This window comes from Ochotona princeps, chromosome 16, assembly GCF_030435755.1.
Source record: "Ochotona princeps isolate mOchPri1 chromosome 16, mOchPri1.hap1, whole genome shotgun sequence".
Classification (NCBI taxonomy): domain Eukaryota; kingdom Metazoa; phylum Chordata; class Mammalia; order Lagomorpha; family Ochotonidae; genus Ochotona; species Ochotona princeps.
Window position 1 is genome coordinate 57,663,797 of NC_080847.1, and position 21,139 is coordinate 57,684,935.

At 47.5% G+C, this 21,139-nt stretch overlaps 2 protein-coding genes across 2 annotated transcripts; one reads left to right on the plus strand and one right to left on the minus strand.

Annotated features, from left to right (window-relative positions):
* Positions 1-534: 534 nt before the first annotated feature.
* On the minus strand, positions 535-13,436 carry DUXA (double homeobox A). The gene is made up of 5 exons (XM_058673977.1): positions 13,178-13,436; positions 3,062-3,216; positions 1,992-2,106; positions 1,284-1,447; positions 535-687 (listed from the first exon to the last, which is right to left on the minus strand). Exons 1-5 carry the CDS (start codon positions 13,434-13,436, stop codon positions 535-537), a joined length of 846 nt encoding a protein of 281 aa, XP_058529960.1.
* AURKC (aurora kinase C) lies at positions 13,435-19,453 on the plus strand. The gene is made up of 6 exons (XM_058673978.1): positions 13,435-13,499; positions 13,822-14,052; positions 14,239-14,377; positions 17,736-17,884; positions 18,821-18,995; positions 19,158-19,453. Exons 1-6 carry the CDS (start codon positions 13,435-13,437, stop codon positions 19,317-19,319), a joined length of 921 nt encoding a protein of 306 aa, XP_058529961.1. The 3' UTR covers positions 19,320-19,453.
* The last annotated feature ends 1,686 nt before the right edge of the window (positions 19,454-21,139 follow it).

A 21,139-nucleotide genomic window follows, 5' to 3' on the forward strand; every position in this document is an offset into this window, starting at 1 on the left:
CTCGGGAAACTATTTGGGGCCCATATTGATGGTGATATTAAATATATGAAACTGTTCTGTGTCCACAATGTTCTTGTTCCAAGAGAAGACTTGCTAGTAAAGGTGTATTTATGCATCTTCATTATCTAAGGAGGAAAGACAGGACAAGAGATAAATCTTACAGGCCAATTTATATTCACAGATATGGACGTCAGCCAGTTCAGTTCCCCTCTTTCCGATCCAATGTGGAAGCAGTTCTCTGAGTACCAAGCTGTGCCCCAGCCTGCCCCATCAATAACCTGTCACCATCAACAACCACTTTGAGTACTCACTCTGCACACATGAGAAAAAACCTCACATCTTATCAGCACTGCTGGACTTAACAGGAAAAGTGAGCTGTGGGAATCCTCAGATCCACAGAGTGGGATGTCTGTGAGGACCGTGACTCATATCGGGGAGCCGGATTAAGTCTGCGTGGACGCACCCTCCCCTCTCCAGAGGCAGTGGATCCCCACGAGGCTCCTCTTGCCAACGGAATCAGGTGAAGCAGGCGGGTTACCTGGGTGCCGTCTCTGTTTCCCCCCACTGCTTTGCTTCAGGCTGGTGAATCGGGCACTGTCTTTCTGCTTTCTGCTCTTCTTCTTCGAGCTCCTCCGATTTCCTTTTTCTGTGGAAACTGAGTCTGTTTCTCCGGTTTCGAAACCAAACCTAGGTTGGCAGAACAGATGAGTTAATTGAATAGCAGAAGCCCGCGCGCTCACCATGACTTTTTCCTTCCCTGAATGTGGAGGGCAGGTGTGGTTCCTCAGGGGACCTAACCTCAGCAGAAGCACTGCCGTTCCACAAGCCTCCAGCTGAAGACTGGCTCACAGCTCCGAACCGCCCATTAACGCAGACTCTCCGTCTCTACCTGTACACTCTACAAATATGTATGTTTGCATATGAAATAGACGCTCATACAGTGTAGCCTATAAAATGTATCACATCCACTCTCATTCCTATCAGTGAATTATGAGAGAATTATTTTCCATTTGAGGAAGGAATCCTTAAACAGGATAACGTTGGCCTAGTAATCCCAATCTTATGGGATAATTTGAGAGGTTACACGTTGAAATAGGTCAAGATTTTAGCCAAGCACCCAACTGATATCCAATGTCCATTTCCTTCAGCAGGTCATTCGCACCCCCACGCATGGCATGCTCAGGAAATGGGAACACAGCAGAGCATCCTAAGCCATGGAGGCTCCCCTTTCTAAGTGTGTCCATCTCCAGGCTGTGCAACAGCCACAGCTGCTTCTCACTTACGTGGACTCTTGACTCAGACACTCCGATTGCTTTGGCAAGTTCTTCTCTGGAATCAATTCCTGGGTAAGGGTTTTCCATAAATGCCTCGTTGAGGATGTTCAGCTGAGAGGCGCTGTAGGTGGTACGGCACCGTCTGGGTTCTTGTTGTAGAAGGGCACTATAAGCTGGGGGTAGGAGGGTGGTCAAACTACATTTCAGGGATCATTTTCCATATTGAAATTGGGACCAAATCATGTTGTTCCTCTCCATCCAATGTATAGCCTGTGTCCTCTTTCCACGAGGCCTCTGTACCAATCCCATTCTAGATACAGGTTCTAGGGAATGCACAGGGTGCTGCATCTGGGCTGCCGGACCAGAGTGGAAAGAAGGTAAGTGACAAGAGGAGAAAAAGTTGGCTACTCAGAAGATGCAAGAATAGGGAGAACTTCCTGGGCCATGGTGAACCCTTTGCTGATAGAGTCCATGCAAGAGAAGTTTTTGTGCTCAGAATAGAAGTTGGCAAAAACAAACTAAATCAATAACCACATAAATAAATAGCAACAACAACATCACAGGATAGTAGTTGGCCCCACTGAGAGGCTTAAGCGGGGAAGCTTAGCCACATGGACAGTGGGAGAACTGTGTTCACAATAGACCAGGATGTGCTTCATGAGCAAGAAGAATGTACTCCAGATTCCAAATCATTAACAGACAAGAATAGCTTTTTACCTTCAATCTTTTCTCTAAGGCGGTCCTCTCCATCACCTTGACTTGGTTCGGAATCCTCCGGAAGTACTAGTGTGTTCCGAAACAGATACCTGCATCTTCGATTCTGAAACCAAACCTGTGAGGCAGGTAAGACGTAAGGAGAGTTAACAGTCACAGCATCAAAGGCTCCAATGAACAAAACTGGATTTGTCTCCATGTAAACCACCCACAGTTTGGATTTATCCCCTTTCTTTTCCATATAAATTTTAAAAATATTTAAAAGGGGACTGGCATGGTGGTGGAACATGGCTGATCCTCTACCTGCAGTGCTGGCATCCCATATAGGCCCTGGCTAGTGTCCTGGTTGCTCCGCTTCCAGTCCAGCTCTCTGCTATGGACTGGGAAAGCAGCGGAGGATGGTTCAAGTCCCTGGGCCGCTGAACCCACACGGGAGACCACTTGCTGATTCACTTCTCAAATGGTCACAGTGGCTGGGGCTGAACCAGGAGCTTTATTGGGCCTCCCACATGGGTAGCAGGACCCCAAGCACTTGGGCCATCTGCTGCTGGTTTCCCAGGTGCGTTATCAAGAGATGAGTTGAAGGCACAGCAGCTGAGACACAAACCAGCACACATTTGGGATGCTAGCATAGCTGTAGAAGCCCTACCTACTATGTCACAACTCCGACCCCCAAAGTTCAATATTGAGGTTTAAAAAATATAACATTTCACTATATTTAGTTCCTATGTAGATATTATACACATAACTGTTTATACAAGAAAAAAATAGTTTTTATTTTAACACAAAATGAGATTTGACAGTGATCATAAAGTGATGAAAAGAATATCATATATATAGTATAAATCAGTAAAGCAATATTTGTTCCCTTCCAAGTGACAAATTTTATCTCATGTTAGGAAAAAGACATGGTTTATTTGACTGTGATTATCGATTTTGCAATTATTCTGCGTTTATTTACAAACCAGACCAAATGTTTCTTTGAATGTATACTTATCTAATCTATGCTTCCTTAACGATTTTTCTTTTTGCTTTCTGCTTCCATTCTGGGAGATACAGGACACCTAGCTTACCTGGATCCTAGACGCCTCTGTGTTGAGTTCAGAAGCAAGCTTTTGCTTGGTCTCATAGCCAGGGTATGGTTTTTTGTTGAAAGTGTCAATGAGGATTTTTATCTGCTCTTCTGTGAAGCGTGTGCGCCTGCGCCTGTAATTTGCGGGGAAAATCTCTGAAAATAGGAGAAGCATTTGATAGATCAGCTCAGATATTCAAACTTTGGTTTAAGCCTGTTCTCTATTTCCCAATTAGAATTCCCAAAGACCCCTGGGAAAGAATTATACTTTGTCAATGATAAAGGCCTTGAATGCATAAAGTTGACTTTCAGTTGGTCAATAATGCCATGACTGGAAAGTCGGGGTCTTCTGTTTTCAAATATCTTTAAAAAGATAACGATTTTTATACAGATTGGTAAAAATGCATGTCATGATGAGGCGCATTATTACAGCAACAAATAATTGAATCCCTAAAAGAATTCTATTCATACAAGCACCATTAAGTCCCTTGGGCTTTCAGGACAAAAATTCCTTGGCCTATGTTTTAAATTTTGGCCTCCATTGCTCATGTAGCAGGCAAACAGTATGGAGAATTGAAAAAAAAAAGAAGTATATTCTTAAAAAGCACCGAGAGCAAAAATGAAAAAGGAATTCTGTACTTTCAATGGAATCTTCAAACAGGAAAAAAAATATTGTATGATCTGAGAGAATGAACACCTCGAATTAACCAAAACTCCAAGTCACACTGGGATGTACCATTTTGTTAATTTCACACAGCTCTGCCACCCTTTTTGCCCATTGTATTTCACTTAAAGCTGAAAGGTTTAACTTTGCAAGCTCAATAAATTGGATCATACAAGTTTGCTTTTAAGTTTTTCTTGAATCATTTCACGGGTCTCAAGCTTCAGCCTCCTTACCTTCATAACTCACTATAATCTGCTTGGCTGTTCAGCTTAGACTCTAAGTACCCCAACCATCTCACCCCCAGGCCAACTTCTTCCCAGTGCAAGGCTTTTACTTGCACCTTCCTCTGCGGACAGTTCTTTTCCAGGGGTGACAGATGATAGCCTGTCACGCAGATCTCAGCTTGAACAACATCTCTGAGCCTTTTCCTGGTCTTCCAGTCTAGTCTGAGATTTCCCCACACCCTATCCCATGCCTCTGGCTACCTCACTGCCTTATCTCAATGTGAAATGATCTTCCTATGTGTGTTCATTGATTTCTCTGAGTTGCGGTCCCCACCACCACTACCAGTGAAGCTCCACAGTCGGCTCTCATCTGTCCTGGTCACTGCGGAAATCCTTGTGACTAGAATTGAGACCAGCTATGTGACTTGGGGAGGGGATGCACAGAGACAACAATAAATAATAGCTCCTTTGTCCAAATGTGTGCAAATTTCATGACAGCAAAAGCAACATGAAAATAGCTTAGGGTGCTCTGAGTCCTCTGCCACTATCTGACAAACAATGTCTCCTCTAACCACATTTACTGCTCTGTTGAATGACAGTACTAGCAATGTAATCATCTCTGCTACTGCCACTCTGGAAGAAGAAAAAGAAAAAGTTGATTTTAATACTAAAAAAAAAACCGTCCCAGGCAATCTGTGATGGGATTGTGCTGATGGTGAGGTGATTTTCTTCAGGTCAAATATTCTCAGATAATCTCACCTATCATACACCTTAATAACATTTAAATTGCACTTGAATACTATTATTCTCAGCTCATATGTCTTTGACTTAATCCATTCCTAAAAGAAAGATTCCTTTCGGGTTAAGAAACCTTAAGCAAATTAGGAACTAGGAAATAAGCAAATTAAGCACTGAAAGGTAGATATGCATTAGGAGATTTTTTTTAAATGAGACAAAGAGCTTGAATTATTTAGAATATTTTTCAGTTACAGACAAAAGTAGTATGGGGAGTCACTTCATATCATACCCAATTCTGCCTATTTACATTATCAATTATCATTATGATTTTCATAGTTAATGAAGTCAATGTCAACACACTAGTGACTAATGTGAATGTATTTTCTATTTTTACTTGAAAATCAGAGTTACAGAAAGAGAGAAATGAGGGAGAGATTGAGACAGGGATTTCCCACCCACAGTTTCAGTCCCTAATGACTGAAATGGCCAGAGCGGCACTGGTCCAAAGCCTGGAACATGGAATTTCTTCTGGATTGCCCATGAGGGTCCAGGGCCTCAAGGATGTGGGCCATCCTCAGTGCTTTCCCAGCCCACAAGCAGGGAGCTGGGTCAGAGGCAGAGCAACTGGATTATTGGTACGACAGAGGATTCGCCTGCTACACCACTATGCTGCCCCTCATTTTAAAAAGGTTTTAATCCCATGGCCAGCACTGTGCCATAGCGGGCTAACCCGGGGGCACCAGCATCCCATATGTGCATCAGTTTGAGTTCCAGTTACTCTGATTCCAATCCAACTCCCTGCTAATGCATCTGAGAAACCAGCAGAAAATGGCCCAAATCTCCGAGCCCTTAGATCCACATTGGGAACCCAGGTGAAGCTCCTGGCTTCAGCCTGGCACAGCTTTGGCTATTGCTACCATTGACATGAGCCAGTACATTCACATCTATCTCCCTCTGTCTGCAATTGCCTTTCAACTAGAATATTTTAAATAAGAAAATAGCTTAACACAGTAAAAGTAGAAGCAGCAAGATCAATTAGAATCTCAATACAATCATCCAGTAGCAGAGATGGGCCAAGAAATTGTCACATCCCAAAATGGAAATTAAGATCAACAGAACTAGCCAGATTAAGGGGCCTGGTGCAGTGGCTTAGCAGCTGAAGTCTTGGTCTTGAAAGCTCCAGGATCCCATATGGGCACTGGTTCTAATCCCAGCAGCTCCACTTCCCATCCAGCTCCCTGCTTGTGACCTGGGAAAGCAGTTGAGGATGACCTGAAGCCTTGGGACCTACAACCAAATGGAGGAAGTTCCTAGCTTAGGATCAACTCAGCTGAAGCAGTTGTGGTCACTTGGGTGTGAGCCAGCAGATGGAAAATCTTTCTGTATCTCCTGCTCTCTGAATCTGCCTTTCCAATAAACAATAAATCTTTTTAAAAAATGAGAAATACAATCAAATTAAACAGGATTAAGCTGTTTTGCTTTCTAAACATGAAACTTGCTTGAAAAGAAAAGGGAAAGTCAGAGTTTTGAAGTGAACATGAGAGCTTCGCTTGGGACCTGTTGAGTTTGAGAAGTGTGTTCAAGACGAGACGACAGTTTAGACAGACACATCCAGAATACAGGAGAAAAGTTCAGTGTGCGAAGAGCGATCTGAAAGCTGCTTTGATTCTGAGGACCTCTCGACCTTTGTACTAAGCGGCGCGCCCCCAGCTGCATTCACTCCAAGCTTCCACGGCTGCCTCCTTTGCCCTTTCTGACCCAATCATTTGCCTTGCTTAGTTGTCGAATACTAAAGTTCCCAGTGCCCAAATACACAGAAAGTAACAAATATCTACTTGCTTTTCGTTTTAGTAACAGCTATTTCTAAGCTTTACAACCTTTGATAACCCCAAGACTGTTCAGTATCACCCCTCCCTCCGATGCAGTGTAAAGGGTACTTACTGTACGAAAAGATGTTTTCAGCCATTCCAGAACGCAGTCCTAGAGTCTGAGCAACCCTCTGACTAGGACACAAAGAAACGAACCACCAAACCACCAAGCCACCGGTACTGAGTAAGGATTTTATACTAGTCCAGGTGGCCCCACCCACTTAATCTAATTAGGTCTTGATTGGCTTTGCATGCTTCAATAAGTGAATTTAATTATTTATATCAATGCCTGCATCTGAATCATTCCCAAGAACGGGTCCCAGGGATATTACATGCACTCATCTTTTTGTCATGTTTATTACATGCATATATTCTTAAAAAAAAAAAAGATGTGGCCTTTTCATCTGCACAGCTCCTGCTTTCTCTCTGCCTCTCCGTTGCAAGCAAGGAAAGGCCCCGAAACAGACTTCCCTTTCTCCCAGTAAAGGTCTCTTTCCAACAACAACAAACAGATGTAACTGGGCTGGCACTGTGGTATAATATGTAAGGATTTTGCTTGTGATGCCAGTACCTCAAATGACTTCTAGTCCCAACTGCTCCACTTCCCAGCCAGCTCCCTGCTACTGGCCTGGAAAAGCAGTGGAGGATGGCTCAGTGGTCAGACCCCTACTACTCATGTAACAGACTGGAAGTTCTGGCTCCTGGATTAGATCTGGCCCAATCCAGCCAATGCGGCCATCTGGGCCTTGAACCACCAGGTGAAACGTGTTTCTGTCTCTTCCCTTATCTCTCTGATTTTTAAATACATATTTTTAAAAACTGGTTAACTTACAGGACAGAACTTTCACTTGTGGAATGAATTTCAGAAAAATTAAGATGTATTTATTTGAAAATGAAGAACAACAGAGAGGAGACAGAAAGATTTCCTAACTGTTGGTTCATTATCCAACTGATTTCAATGATCAGTTCTGGGTCAGGTGGAAGCCAAGCGCCAGGAATTCCACCGGGTCTCCCACATGGGGTGCAGGAGCCATGGACCTAAACCAAAGACATTGTGTTACATAGCTAGAAAACGATTTCTTTTTCCTTTTTTAAAGATTTATTTATTCTTATTGGAAAGTCAGATATACAGAGATAAAGAGAGACAGAGAGGGAGATCTTCCGTCCGATGGTTCACTCCCCAAGCGGCTGCAACGGCTACAGCTGAGCCAATCCGAAGCCAGGAGCCAGGAGCTTCTTCCAGGTCTCCCAAATGGGTGCAGGGACCCAAAGTTTTGGGTCGTCCTCGACTGCTTTTCCCAGGCCACAGGCAGGAAGCTGGATGGGAAGTGGAGCTGCCGGGATTAGAACCGGCACCCATATGGGATCCCGGGGCGTTCAAGGCGAGGACTTTAGCCACTACGCTTTTGCACCAGGCCTGAAAACAATTTCTAATATCAGAAAAATTTGCATTGGATGCACGGATCCTTCATTATAGGTAAGTTTGGGGCAGCCCAGGCAATAAAAGATGGCGACTGTCAAGCTGGACCCCCTAAACTACGCTGATGTGTCCCTAACTTGGTACTTGTCATGACCTGAAGTCCTAGGTGAGTCCCTTGCAAGAGTGAAGTGTGTATCTCAAGAAAATATTTCATTCCAGGAAGGGATCTCACTTCACTTGCTCTGACAAAGCCTCTAACACTGGCCTCCCTGAGAAGGGATTACAATGACACAGTAAGGTAATTCAGTTTTATTGTGCCTCCTAATGGTGCCTGGCATTTGGGTTGCAGGTGGTCAACCTTGCCCTTGTCCTCAGATTGGCACTTCATCTACAAAGTTTGCCGTGACAGCCCAGGCGGTCACAGGTCTTTTACGCGTTCATCACCTTTACCAGCCAGATGGTTGGCGCACAGCTTGGGTGTTTCCATGCACCCAGTGAGACTCAGGCCCTGGGAGGGAAGAAGACCCGACCTTGAGAAGACAAGAATGCTGACATTTCCCCTTTAACCACATCATACCCCCCTCCCCCCAAGCTCCTGGTTCCTGGCTTCAGATCAGCTTAGCTCTGAGGGCTGCAGCCATTGAGGGAGTGAACCAGCAGTAGGGGGTGTTCTCTGTCTCTCCTTTCCACAAATCTGATCTGCCTTGCCAATAAAAATAAATAAATGTTTTTTAAAAACCTAGATGTTGTGATGCTATCTTATGGATGTAACTCACATATATAATCAGTTCGCCTTAATAAGGTTATTTTAGTAATATGATGCAGGGCGTCTTATCTAATCTGTTGAAAAGCCTTCAGAGCAAAGCTAAAGGTTCCCAGGGAAGAAACTGTGACTCAAGATTCCATTATCAGCTCCTGCTTAGAGTGGATTTGGGACTTGCCAGTCCCACAACCATATAAGCCCAAACATGCATACACACACAGAGCAACACAGCAGTCCTGCTGTTTTGTTTTTCTGCAGTATCCTGATTAATCCATTCTTTATTCTGAGACAGCGAGAAGCAGAGAGCAGCTGAGCCACTTGCAGGTAGCTTATTATCTCAAGACCTACGAGGTAAGGGTTTAAATCCTTCTCTTTATAAAAGCAGATTTATTCATATCCCAGCTGCAGACAACTGCCTAGGCTGATTCTACCCAGGCAAATGTTACACTGCTGGGAGAAAAGCAGCTAATAGCTGGTGGGCATTCTGAGCCTGGTTAATGCCAAGTTTGCACTATACCAGCGTGCCAACATAGTTGCCTTTTCTGGTTTTTTTTTTTAAGATATGTTGGAGGCAGATATGCACATGCCAGTGGGCAGGATCTAGACCATTGGACTCAAAACTCCATCAAAGGGGAAAATTACAAGATTGATGGGTAGTCTGATCAATTGCATATGCCAGAACTCGGTCTCCTAGGTTACTGAAGCCTGCAAATCGGACAGCATGCCCAGATGCTCATGGGGGACATGATAACCAGTTCACCGGAGCATGCAGAGAGTGTCTAATACCATGGAGGGCAGAAGAAATTGGACAGCTCTCCCCACCAAGCTTTTTTTTTTTAATATTTATTTTATTTTTATCAGAAAATCAGATATACCAGAGGAGGAGAGACAGAGAGGAAGATCTGTCCGTTGATTCATTCCCCAAGCAACCACAACAGCCAGAGCTGAGCCGATCTGAAGCCAGGAGCCTGAAGCCTCTTCCAGGACTCCCACGTGGGTGCAGGGTTCCAACGCTTTGGGCCATCCTCAACTGCCCTCCCAGACCACAAGCATATGGGCGCCAGTTTGTATCCCACCAGGCCCACTTCCCATTCAGCTCCCTGCTTGTGTCCTGGGAAACCAGTAGAGGATAGCCCAAGGTCTTGGGACCCTGTACCTGCATGGGAGACCCAGAAGAAGCTCCTGGCTTCGGATCGGCTTAGCTCGGCCGTTGCAGCCACCAGGGGAAAGAACCGGCAGACAGAAGCTCTTCCTCTCTAGTTGCTTTCTGTATTGCCAGAGGCCAGCTCCAGCCAAGTTCGGAGCTCACGAAGGGTATGTGGAGTCGGTGAAAACAGGCACAGACGCTGTGCCCTCTGCAAACAGCTCAAGAAGCTGTCCTTTTCATTTACTTAGACACAGCATAAACTTCTGCACACATGTTTGATGGTTGTATTTTTAAGTTCATGACCAATCCAGCATGCACAGATGTTCCATTAATTTTTTACTTCATGGTCAACCAGGTGCTCTTAAAGATAATTCTGTAAGTTACTATAATCAGTTTCCTCAAAGCAAGCCATTATTAATTCTTCAATCGTAGTCATTAGGGCCTGGCGCAGTGGCCTAGCAGCTAAAGTCATCCCCTTAAACATGCCAGGATCCCATATGTATGTGCACTGGTTCTAATCTCGGCAGCTCCACTTCCCATCTAGCTCCCTGCCTGTGGCCTGGGAAAAGCAGTCGAGGATGGCTCAAAGCCTTGGGACCCTGCTCCCACGTGGGAAACCTGGCAGAAGTTCCTGGCTCCTGGCTTTGGATCAGCACAGCACTAGCCATTGCGATCACTTGGGGAGCATCATTGGACGGAAGATCTTTCTCTCTGTCTCTCCTCCTCTCTGTATATCCAGCTTTCCAATAATAAAAAAATCTTAAAAAAAAAAAAAAAAAGAGAGAGTAACAGGGGTGCATTTACCTTAGAACACTTGCTTTGTAAATCCTTTCCCTTTGGGGAGTATGTAAATGTAAATCTTTGAGGTCCTCTTTGAGGAGATAATCCAATTCTGAGGACCTTTTTGAGGTGCTAATCAAGGGAAGTGAAATGACTAGCTCCCTAACTGCCCCGGGCACCTTGCACCAAGATGCCTAACTACTCCCGTGCAGAATAAATTAACTGCTTGTTTCCCTTTTAAACATGTTTTTAGGGCTCCCGGCATGGTAGAGTGCACTGGGATTCCATAGAGATACTGGTTCTAGTCCCAGCTGCTCCACTTCCCATCCAGCTCCCTGCTTGTGGCCTGGGAAGGTGGTGGAGGACAGCCCAAAGCCCTGGGACCCTGCACTCGTGTGGAGACCCGGAGGAAGCTCCTGGCTCCTTGCTTTAGATCGGTTTAGCTCCGGCCACTACAGCCACTTGAGGAGTGAACCAGAAAGGATGGGAAATCTTTCTACCTTTCCTTCTCTCTGAAAATTTGACTTTCCAATAAAAATAAATTTAAATTAAACACGTTTTATTTTTATATTTGAAAGGCAGAGACAGAACATGAATCTTGCATTCACTTGCTCACTCCCCAAATGCTCCAACAAGCCAGGAGCTAGGGACCGCATGCAGACCTCCTACAAGATGGCTGGCCCAAGCCCGTGGGCCACAGCCCGCTTCTTGTAGGATGTTCGACGCGAAAACATGGCAGCAACCTCGTTTCTTGTCTCACGCAAAGGAAGAATTTTCATGTGGACAATTCCAGTTTGCAAAGCAGGATTTGTAGTGAGGTAGGCAGCTAGTTCAGGGTCAAGACATTGGAAGCCACTCCTCCACCACCACCTAGGTGTCCCCTCCTGCCCACCTACGATGCTCACCTATTACCTGGAACCTGAGAGCAGCGGTATTGCATTGTTGTCTAACCACTCCCCCAACAAGCCCCTGGAAAGGCTCGTGAGAGCGAGGTGCTCGCTGTCTTGGTCACATGCTCCAGCACTCCAACTCCCCAGTCCCTGCTTGCTCTCTGGCTTCCCACGGACAGACAGACTGTGAGGACAGGTGTCCCCTGAGCATGGCCCCTGTGTGTCGGTATACCTCACCTTCTGTTCACTGCTTGGAGAGACAGTGAAGATGTTAATGCTAAGATACTTTGTATTTCTAATTTGTGTACTGTCGGGAGTTGGAGGAGAGGTGAAGCATAAGCAGTAGTGGAATGTGGGCAGAGATACCAGGGAAAGGTGAATGTGTGCCACTTTGTAAGTGTGCCCAGGTTATTTGCTGCTTGTCTCTCAGGATAACTTACTGGGGAAAGCTGGGACATAGGTCTTCAGCTTAACAGATGGGCTTCAGGATAATGACTTTCTTCCTCTTGGGTTTTTTTTTTTTTTCAAACATTTATTTTTTTTTTCTTATTGCAAAGTCAGATATACAGAAAGGAGGAGAGACAGAGAGGAAGATCTTCCGTCGGGTGATTCACTCCCCAAGTGACCGCAACAGCCAGTGCTGCACGGATCCAAAGCCAGGAACTTCCTCCAGGTCTCCCACACGGGTGCAGGGACCCAAAGCTTTGGACTGTCTTTGACTGCTTTCCCAGGCCACAAGCAGGGAGCTGGATGGGAAGCGGGGCTGCCAGGATTAGAATCGGCGCCCATATGGGATCCCAGCACATTGAAGGCAAAGACGTTAGCCACTAGGCCACCGCGCTCAGCCCCCTCTTGGGGTTTTAATTGACTGAATTACCATATGGAGTTGTGATTTGCTATTTCTAGTGGGCCCTGTTATCACCAAGGTTGGTTAACAAAGACTCCTTAACAAACCTTAGACATGTCTGGCATGATCTCACTCGCACCCCGCAACAGATTTATTTAGGAACAAAAGAGAAAATGGGCTACTGCCATGGTGGCAGGAGAGAGCTCCGTGTGTCCCAAGGCAAACCCCCGACCTCCCGTCACAGAGGCAGGAGGAAGGAAGAAGTACCCGTGGTGACGGTGGGAAAGGACAAAGGAAAGAATTCTTTACCACACCTGGCTCTAGAACATACTCAGAAGGGTGGAATCTTCCTCATTGTCTTTCTAATGAAAAGCTAATCATTCAGGAACTATCTGCTTGATGAGATTGGGCGGGGCCCTTCTAGATGCTGAATAGGTGTTAATTCTGCCTCTCCTTCCTCAAGGAGAGAGGGTGTCCTTGCGAAAACGTGCTCCAGGGAAGTTGAAACATGGGGGAGAAATACAATTTTATATTAAAAATAAAAACTTGGGGACCAGAAAAACCCTAACTGCCCTACTATCCCCTGGTTTCTACACACGCTGCCTTCCCAGACGCAGGAAGGGGCCGCTGGGCTAGAAGCTGACTAATGCGGGGCGCTGGCATCGCCAAGCCCCAGGAATCAGCGCATTCGGATGAGTAAAGCAGCTAGCAAGCCGACTTAGGAAAAGCCGGTGTCACCGCTGGCACGTCGCCTTCCGCTCCCTGGGGCCGCGCACGGCGCTCCGTCGCCAGGGGTTCGGTCCCCGGCCCTGCCGGCTCGCTGCCGCCCCACTCCCCGCCGTCGAGGCCGCCTGGCGACTTCCGGCCTGGGCCGCAGACTCGCCTCCCCGTCGTTTCTATTGGCCGCGGCTCCGCCTGCCTCCACAGTTCTGGCCCACGGGCAGGAGGAACTACCTGCCCAGCCCGCCGCAGGAGTTCGGGAAGCCGCCGGCCCTCGGTCCTCCCTCCGGGGTTCGGGAAGCCGCCGGCCCTCATGTCTTTTCCTCAGGAGTCCCCGGCAGCTGTGGCGCAGCCGGGCAGTCCCGAGGCCGCGGTCGGGTGGGGTGCGGGGTGTGGCGGCCCCTCACTCTCCGCCCTTCTCTCCTCCCCGTGTCCCCGTGTCCCCTGCCCGCCCTTGGCAAGCGCCCTGAGCAGCCGTGGCCGACAGCCTGCAGCCCGGCATCCCGAGCGCGTGAGTGCGGCGGGCTGGGCGGGACGGGGCGGCTCCCCACGGGACGGGGACGGGGACGGGGACGGGGCGGCTCCCCACGGGACGGGGACGGGGCGGCTCCCCACGGGACGGGGACGGGGCGGCTCCCCACGGGACGGGACGGGGCGGCTCCCCACGGGACGGGGACGGGGCGGCTCCCCACGCGTGCAGTGATCGGGCCCGGGTGCAGCGCGTCTCTCCTCCCGCCAGGCGGCGCCTCGCCATTGAGGACTTCGAGATCGGGCGTCCCCTGGGCAAGGGCAAGTTCGGCAACGTGTACCTGGCTCGGCTCAAGGAAAGCCGTTTCATCGTGGCCCTGAAGGTCCTCTTCAAGTCGCAGATCGAAAAGGAGGACCTGGAGCACCAGCTGCGCAGGGAGATCGAGATCCAGACCCACCTGCAGTGAGGACCCCGGCCTGAGCCCCCAGCCGCCCCCCAAGCCGCAGCGTCCACTCCTTCCCCGCCCTTCCCCACTTGGTCCGTTTGGTTCTGCTCCCACAGCCACCAGCTTCTCAGGCGACTTTCAGGAATAGGACAAAGTGGGGGGCCTCAAGGAGACGTCTGAGCCTTCCTCCACTCCCTTTTCAGGCACCCCAACATCCTACGTCTGTACAACTATTTCCATGATTCCCGGCGCATATTCATGATCCTGGAGTACGCTCCGCGGGGTGAGCTCTACCAAGAGCTGCAGAAATGCCACACGCTGGACGAGCAGCGCACAGCCACGGTGAGGAGGGATGACAACGCCTGCCGGAACACACGCTCCCCTCCCCGCCCAGGAAAGATGTAACAAAGGCAGGCAGTAGATGGATTTTTCTATGTCTCCTCACACAGCTTATTCCTGTTTTTAATTTTTTTTAAATTTTGATGATCTTTACGTTTGGTTAGGGTACAAAGGGTCAAGGGCCACAGGAAAGTGGGTAAGACCATTGTTTCCTTTCTGTATCTGGGGTAAGGGGGGGAGATAAAGGGAGAAGCCCCACCCAGCCTCCCAACCATCCCAGGTTCCCGATGTGGGGCATGCTCCGAGGGCACTGCTCAAGTGGTTTTGATAGTTCAACAGTCGGAATTGCTGCCAGTCTCGCCGTTCCAAGCACGATGAAGTTGTTGCAGAATCCACTGATTGACATAGTCCACCTTAGAGTCTCCACTTGCCCAGATGTTCACTGCCAACACTTGGCTGAGGTAGTGACTGATTTGTTCTGTCCTCTGCTGTGGTGCCAGGCGTCCTCTGCAGTTCCGATAGACTGCCATGTCCTCCATGTGCACCTGGCTATGCTGTCCACTGCTCCGTCTGAGCCACTGAGGCAGCTCAGCGCACAGCGTATTCTATGCAAAGTTGGGTATTTAAACCATTTAGTGAAGAAAATCGTTCCATTAAAATGGAAATTTTTATTATTATTATTATTATTGGAAAGCCGGATATACAGAGAGAAGGAGAGACAGAGAGGAAGATCTTCCATCCGATGTTTCACTCCCCAAGTGAGCTGCAATGGGCCGGTACGCGCCAATTCGATGCCGGGAACCTGGAACCTCTTCCGGGTCTCCCACGCGGGTGCAGGGTCCCAAAGCTTTGGGCCGTCCTTGACTGCTTTCCCAGGCCACAAGCAGGGAGCTGGATGGGAAGTGGAGCGGCCGGGATTAGAACCGGCGCCCATATAGGATCCCGGGACTTTCAAGGCGAGGACTTTAGCCGCTAGGCCACGCCGCCGGGCCCTAAAATGGAAATATTTTAACAAGTGAGTTTTATGTTTATGTAATGGGAAATCAACTTTCTATCCACCTCCCCTCAAAACTCTTGGAGTCTAAGACTCAAAGAAAACAGTTATAAACTACAGTGTAGTATAGTAGAATATAGTGTAGTGTCCGTGCTTAGACGTTCTCAAAAGAGGCAATGCAATTAAATTTCAGATGATTTTTTTTTTAGATTTATATTTCTTTGAAAGGCAGAGTTACAAAGAGAGATCTTCTATCTGCTGGTTCACTCTCCAAATGGCTACACAGCCACAGCTGGGCTTATTCAAGGCTAGGAGCTTCTTCTGGGTCTCCTTCATGGCTGCGAGGCCTGAACGCTTGAGCCATCCTCTGCTGCTTTCCCGGGCCATGAGCAGGGAGCTCAATTGGAAGTAGAATGACCAGGACTCAAAGCAGCACTAACATGGAATGCCGATATCACAAGTGGAGGCTTAGCTTGCAATGGATGGCACTAGTCCTGATGACTTATTTTTAAAGCTATTTTTAAAGCTTCTGGATTTTATTGCATAAATTTTACATGACACAGGTCTGGTGAGGTGGCTCAATGGCTAAATCCTCATGTTGCAACGGGTGGGATCTCCTGAGGGTACAGGTTCATCTCCCAGCTAATCCACTTCCCATCCAGCTCCCTGCTCATGACCCAGGAAAGTAGTGGAGGATGACCCAAGGCCTTGGGATCCTGCTTCTATGTGGAAGACCTAGAGGAAGCTCCTGACATTGGATTGGCTCAGCTCTGGCCATTGCAGCCCCTTGGGGAGTGAGCCAGCAGATGAAAAATCTTTCTCTCTGTCTCTGCTTTTCTCTGTAAATCTGCCTTTGCAACAAAAATTAAAAAAAAGATGTGTAGGACACATATCCTTCCTTTTACATTTATATACCCCAGTCACCTCCAGTATATCTCTACAGGATAGTAGTGTGTATACATTTATAGTCTTTGCAAAACAACAGAATTTAACATTTTTTAAGATTTTTTAATCTTTTTTATTTATTTTTTTATTCATTAATTACATTGTATTATGTGACACAGTTACATAGATACTTGGGTTCTCCCCACCCCTCCCCAAACCCTCCCACCATGGTGGATTCCTCCACCTTGTTGCATGACCACAGTTCAAGTTCAGTTGAGATTCCCCCATTGCAAGCATATACCAAACATAGAGTCCAGCATCTTGTCCAGTCAAGTTCAACGGCTTCTTAGGTAGACCCTCTCTGGTCTGAAGGCAGAGCCAGCAGAGTATCATCCCAGTCAATTGAAAGCTCCAACATACCATCAGCAAAAATTTACATCATTATGGAATTAATTGACATAGTAATGAGTAACCAATATGTTAAAAATAAATGCAAGTTCTTAACCACCTTCTGTGACCACCTCATTGACATTTCAATTTTAGTTTATACACAACATATAACATACATAACATAACATGTTATACATAACATCATATCATCTTAAATTAAGGCAAACATGTGGTATTTAACCTTTTGGGATTGGCTCATTTCCCTTAGCATTATGGTTTCCAGTTTGGCCCATTTGGCCACAAAGAACTGCATTTTGGTTTTTTTTTTTAATAGCTGAGTAGTATTCCATGGAGTAGATGAACCATAGCTTTCTTATCCAATCCTCTGCTGATTTATTTTTATTGGAAAGTCAGATATACAGAGAGGAGGGGAGACAGAGAGGAAGATCCTCCATCCGTTGACTCACTCCCCAGTGACAGCAACGGCTGGTGCTGCGCTGATCCGAAGCCAGGAGCCCGGGAGCCTCCTCCAGGTCTCCCACATGGGTGTAGGGTCCCAAGGCTTTGGGCCATCTTCGTCTGCCTTCCCAGGCCACAGGCAGGGAGCTGAATGAGAAACGTGGCCTCTGGGATTAGAACTGGCATGTGCAAATCGAGGACCGAGGACTCAAGCTGCTAGGCTACCGCACTGAGCCCCAGAACTTAACTTCTAATCTCACAACCTCTTATAAAGAAACATAATGATAAGATTCCTCATAAAGGCTGCTAGACTTGTACCAGAGGGTTCCAGAAAAAGAACAGAACCATGGGCATCCCAGGGGCAGGGATTAGGTCAAGCTGTGTGAATGGCCTGTCTTCTAGATTCTGTGTTTTTTCCTCACAACTCAGGTCCTTTGTGATGCCATCCATTTGACTCAGGGTAAGGTCCTCTCCCAACAATAACTTTTGTGCTATTAAGGGAGGTATCAGGAAACAGAGAGTATTGGGTTCAGTAGCCAAGAGATTCTAGTACATTCACATTCATGACCCCTTCCTCCTCATAAACATTGTGGCCAGCTTCCTTTCCTGAGTGCTTCTGCTTTGTTCACACAGATAGTGGAGGAGTTGGCTGACGCCCTGACCTCCTGCCACGACAGGAAGGTGATCCACAGGGATATTAAGCCAGAGAATCTGCTGCTGGGGTTCAGGGGTGAGATTAAGATTGCAGACTTTGGCTGGTCTGTGCACACCATCTCTTTGAGGTAGGTCATGTGGTAAGGTGAATATTGGGGACCACTTAGAAATGATTCATTTGAGTTTATTCCACATGTAAGACTCATATACAAACCTAGATATGTGTTTGAATACTGTTTTTTCCCTAATACGATCCATTTATTTCATCTTCATTAATATATAACTTGACCAGTGAGGCCCCATGTGAAAAAAAAAATGACACTTTTCCCCATAACTCCCAGGAGTGTGCTTTTTGTTGATACATAAAACATAATTTACTTGGCTCCTCTTGATGGGCCATCAGTTTTTCCCAGATCAAGTGATCTACACCCACCCTTCCCTCCTCCTTTCCTTTCCTCACTCTCTTCCCTCCTCCTCTTCCTCCCTTTCCTCTCTTTGTCTCTTTCTAGGTTTTCTTACTTGGAAGGTCAAAAGGGAGAGGGAGACACATAGTGGCATCTTCAGCCTCTAATTTTCTCCCAAGTGCCCGCAGCAGCAAAGTCTGGTCCAGGCTGGAGCCAGGAAACGGAAACTCCGTCCCAACCTTCCACATGAGTGGCCCGAGAACTAGAGCCGTCTTTTGCTGCCTTCCCAGGCTCATCACCAGAGAGCTAGACTCAAACTGCAGCAGCTGGGACTCAGACTGGCACTCCTGCAGGGCACCCACGTGTCAAGCAGTGGCTTACCCTGTGTGCCGCAACAACAGTCACAGAGCCTTCTTGGTACTGAGGAGAGTCTCATTAAAACATTCTGTGTCACAGACTGAATAATTAGTGCGAACTGTGGAATCAGTGGGCTCCAGCCTTGGCCTTTTTGACTCTAGACTCCTATTACAGGGGAGTGCTGGTGTCTGCCCACCTCCGTGTTCAAGAAGGGATTATCCAGGCTAGTCTCCCTGGGGAAGGCAGATTCCTTGTGCCCTGGGACTCTGCAGGGGGCCTCCAGAAGTTTCTGTCTTCCTCTAGGAGAAAGACGAGGTGCGGCACTCTGGACTACCTGCCTCCAGAAATGATTGAGGGGAAAATGTACGATGAGAAGGTGGACCTGTGGTGCATTGGCGTGCTCTGCTATGAGCTGCTGGTGGGAAACCCACCCTTCGAGAATGTCTCTCACAGTGAGACCTACAACCGCATCCTCAAGGTGGGAGACGGAAGCTGCTTGGTGGTGGCCGTGGGGCCTGCAGGAAGTGGGGCAGACAGAGGGTTACCTACAAAGGTCCAGAACAGGGCCCTGAAGCCTGCAAGACAGGGACATTAACCAGAGGAATGAAGCAGTCTTTCTTTTTCTTCTCCCTGACTTCAGGTGGATGTGAAGTTCCCTCCGACCATGCCTTTGGGGGCACAGGACTTGATCTCCAGGCTTCTCAGATACCAGCCTTCGGAGCGGCTGCCCCTGTCCCAGATCCTGAGGCACCCCTGGGTCCAGGCCCACTCCCGGAGGGTTCTGCCTCCTCGTGCCAGCTGACCTTGTTTACTCGCTCTGCCTCTGCCTTTGCTTTAGTTCTACTGGCTCATGTAAATTTTGTTGTTGTTGTTTCCTTTTTAAGATGCAAGATGTTAATCAATAAAATAAAAGTTGAATTATTTAGTACCAGCTCAGTTGGTTTGTGACAGAAAAAATTTTTAAAAGATTTATTTGAAGAGCTGGTGCTGTGGCATAGTAAGTTAACCCTCTGACTGTGGTACTGGAATTCCTTGGAGTGCTGGTTCGAGTCCCGGCTGGCCAACTTCCAATCCAGCTCCAGCTGCTGTTCCTTGGGAAAGCAGCATGAGCTGACCCTAGTGCTTGGGCCCCTGCACCCATGTCGGAGCCCCCCTCCTGGCTTCGGGCCTGTCCAGCTCGTCTTCGTGGCCATTTGGGGAGTGAACCAGTGATGGAAGATCTCTGAATTCTTCACTTTCTGTAAATCTGTCTTTCAAATAAAAATAAATTTCTGTTTTTTAAAGATTGATTTATTTTTTATTACAAAGTCAGATATACAGAGAGGAACATCTTCCGTCCGATGATTCACTCCCCAAGTGAACGCAATGGCCGGTGCTGCACCAATCCAAAGACGGGAACCAGGAGCCGCTTCTGGTCTCCCACGCGGATGCAGGATCCCAAGGCTTTGGGCCGTCCTCGACTGTTTTCCCAGGCCACAAGCAGGGAGCTGGATGGGTAGAGGAGCTGCTGAGATTAGAATCAGCACCTATATGGGATGCCGGTGCATTGAAGGCGAGGACTTCAGCCGCTAGGCCACAGCTCTGGGCCCAAAATAAATCTCTTTTAAAAAAGAACAGGCTGATTTGAAAGGGGGAGTGATGGAGCATGTCAGAGCCATACACTGCTTCCGTTCACTGCTTCACTCCCGCGTGCCTCAGGGGCCAGGAACTCCGGGTGGCTTTCCCACATGCTGGCAGGAACCCAAGTATTTGTGCGAGGTGCTTAAGCAATGTAGCATCCCAATGGAGGCTTAACCCAGTGTGTCTCAATGTCTGTCACAGAATGTTTGTTTCTAATGGAATCAAAGCTGAAAACCAATGCGTGCTTACTGCAGATGAGCACGCCAGAGTTCATAATCTGTGACCTCAACTGATCAATCATGTTATGGTAAAAGCGTCTTTAGCAACGTAAGGCAATGACACACAGCTAAAAGCATGCAATAGTACAATTGATCCCACAGTGTCCCCGAACATCCTGTTTGTGCCCACCTTTGTCCTGAAGCTTGCCCTAATACAAGTAAGGTTTTCCTTAAGAAATGGCTTGATAACATCTTGGAACAGATAGCAATCTTGGAGGTACAGTTTGTTACAACACATGAAATGATGCAGTTTGGTTTCTCACCACGGAAAGCAGAAAGTATATGGGGCATCTTTTTTATTAAGATTTATTTATTTTTATTGCAAAGTCAGATATACAGAGAGGAGGAGAGACAGAGAGAAAGATCTTCCATCTGATGATTCACTCCCCAAGTGAGGGCAACAACCAGTGCTGTGCAGATCCAAAGCCAGGAGCCAGGAGCTCTTCCAGGTCTCCCACACGGGCGCAGAGTCCCAAGGCTTTGGGCCGTCCTGACTGCTTTCCCAGGCCACAAGCAGGGAGTTGGATGGGAAGTGGAGCTGTTGGGATTAGAATTGGCGCCCACATGGGATCCCGGTGCATTGAAGGCGAGGACTTTCGCCACTAGGCCACTGCTCCAGGCCCCACGGCGTATCTTCTGAAGGGAGACAAATGTGAACCCCCCTAAAAATGGCTTAACATTTCTACCTTATATTGGTACTTATATCTAGGAAAAGAAAACGGTT

Bases quoted from the DNA above. Each gene is read 5' to 3' on its own strand.
- AURKC (XM_058673978.1), top strand. From the start codon at position 13,435: ATGTCTTTTCCTCAGGAGTCCCCGGCAGCTGTGGCGCAGCCGGGCAGT. The intron at 14,378-17,735 runs GTGAGGAGGGAT...TTGTTCACACAG, and splicing joins ACGAGCAGCGCACAGCCACG to ATAGTGGAGGAGTTGGCTGA. The intron at 18,996-19,157 runs GTGGGAGACGGA...CCCTGACTTCAG, and splicing joins CCTACAACCGCATCCTCAAG to GTGGATGTGAAGTTCCCTCC.
- DUXA (XM_058673977.1), bottom strand. From the start codon at position 13,436: ATGAGGGCCGGCGGCTTCCCGAACCCCGGAGGGAGGACCGAGGGCCGG. The intron at 1,448-1,991 runs GTAAAAAGCTAT...TCCTACCCCCAG, and splicing joins CCTTAGAGAAAAGATTGAAG to CTTATAGTGCCCTTCTACAA. The intron at 688-1,283 runs GTAAGTGAGAAG...CTGCCAACCTAG, and splicing joins TGTCTGAGTCAAGAGTCCAC to GTTTGGTTTCGAAACCGGAG.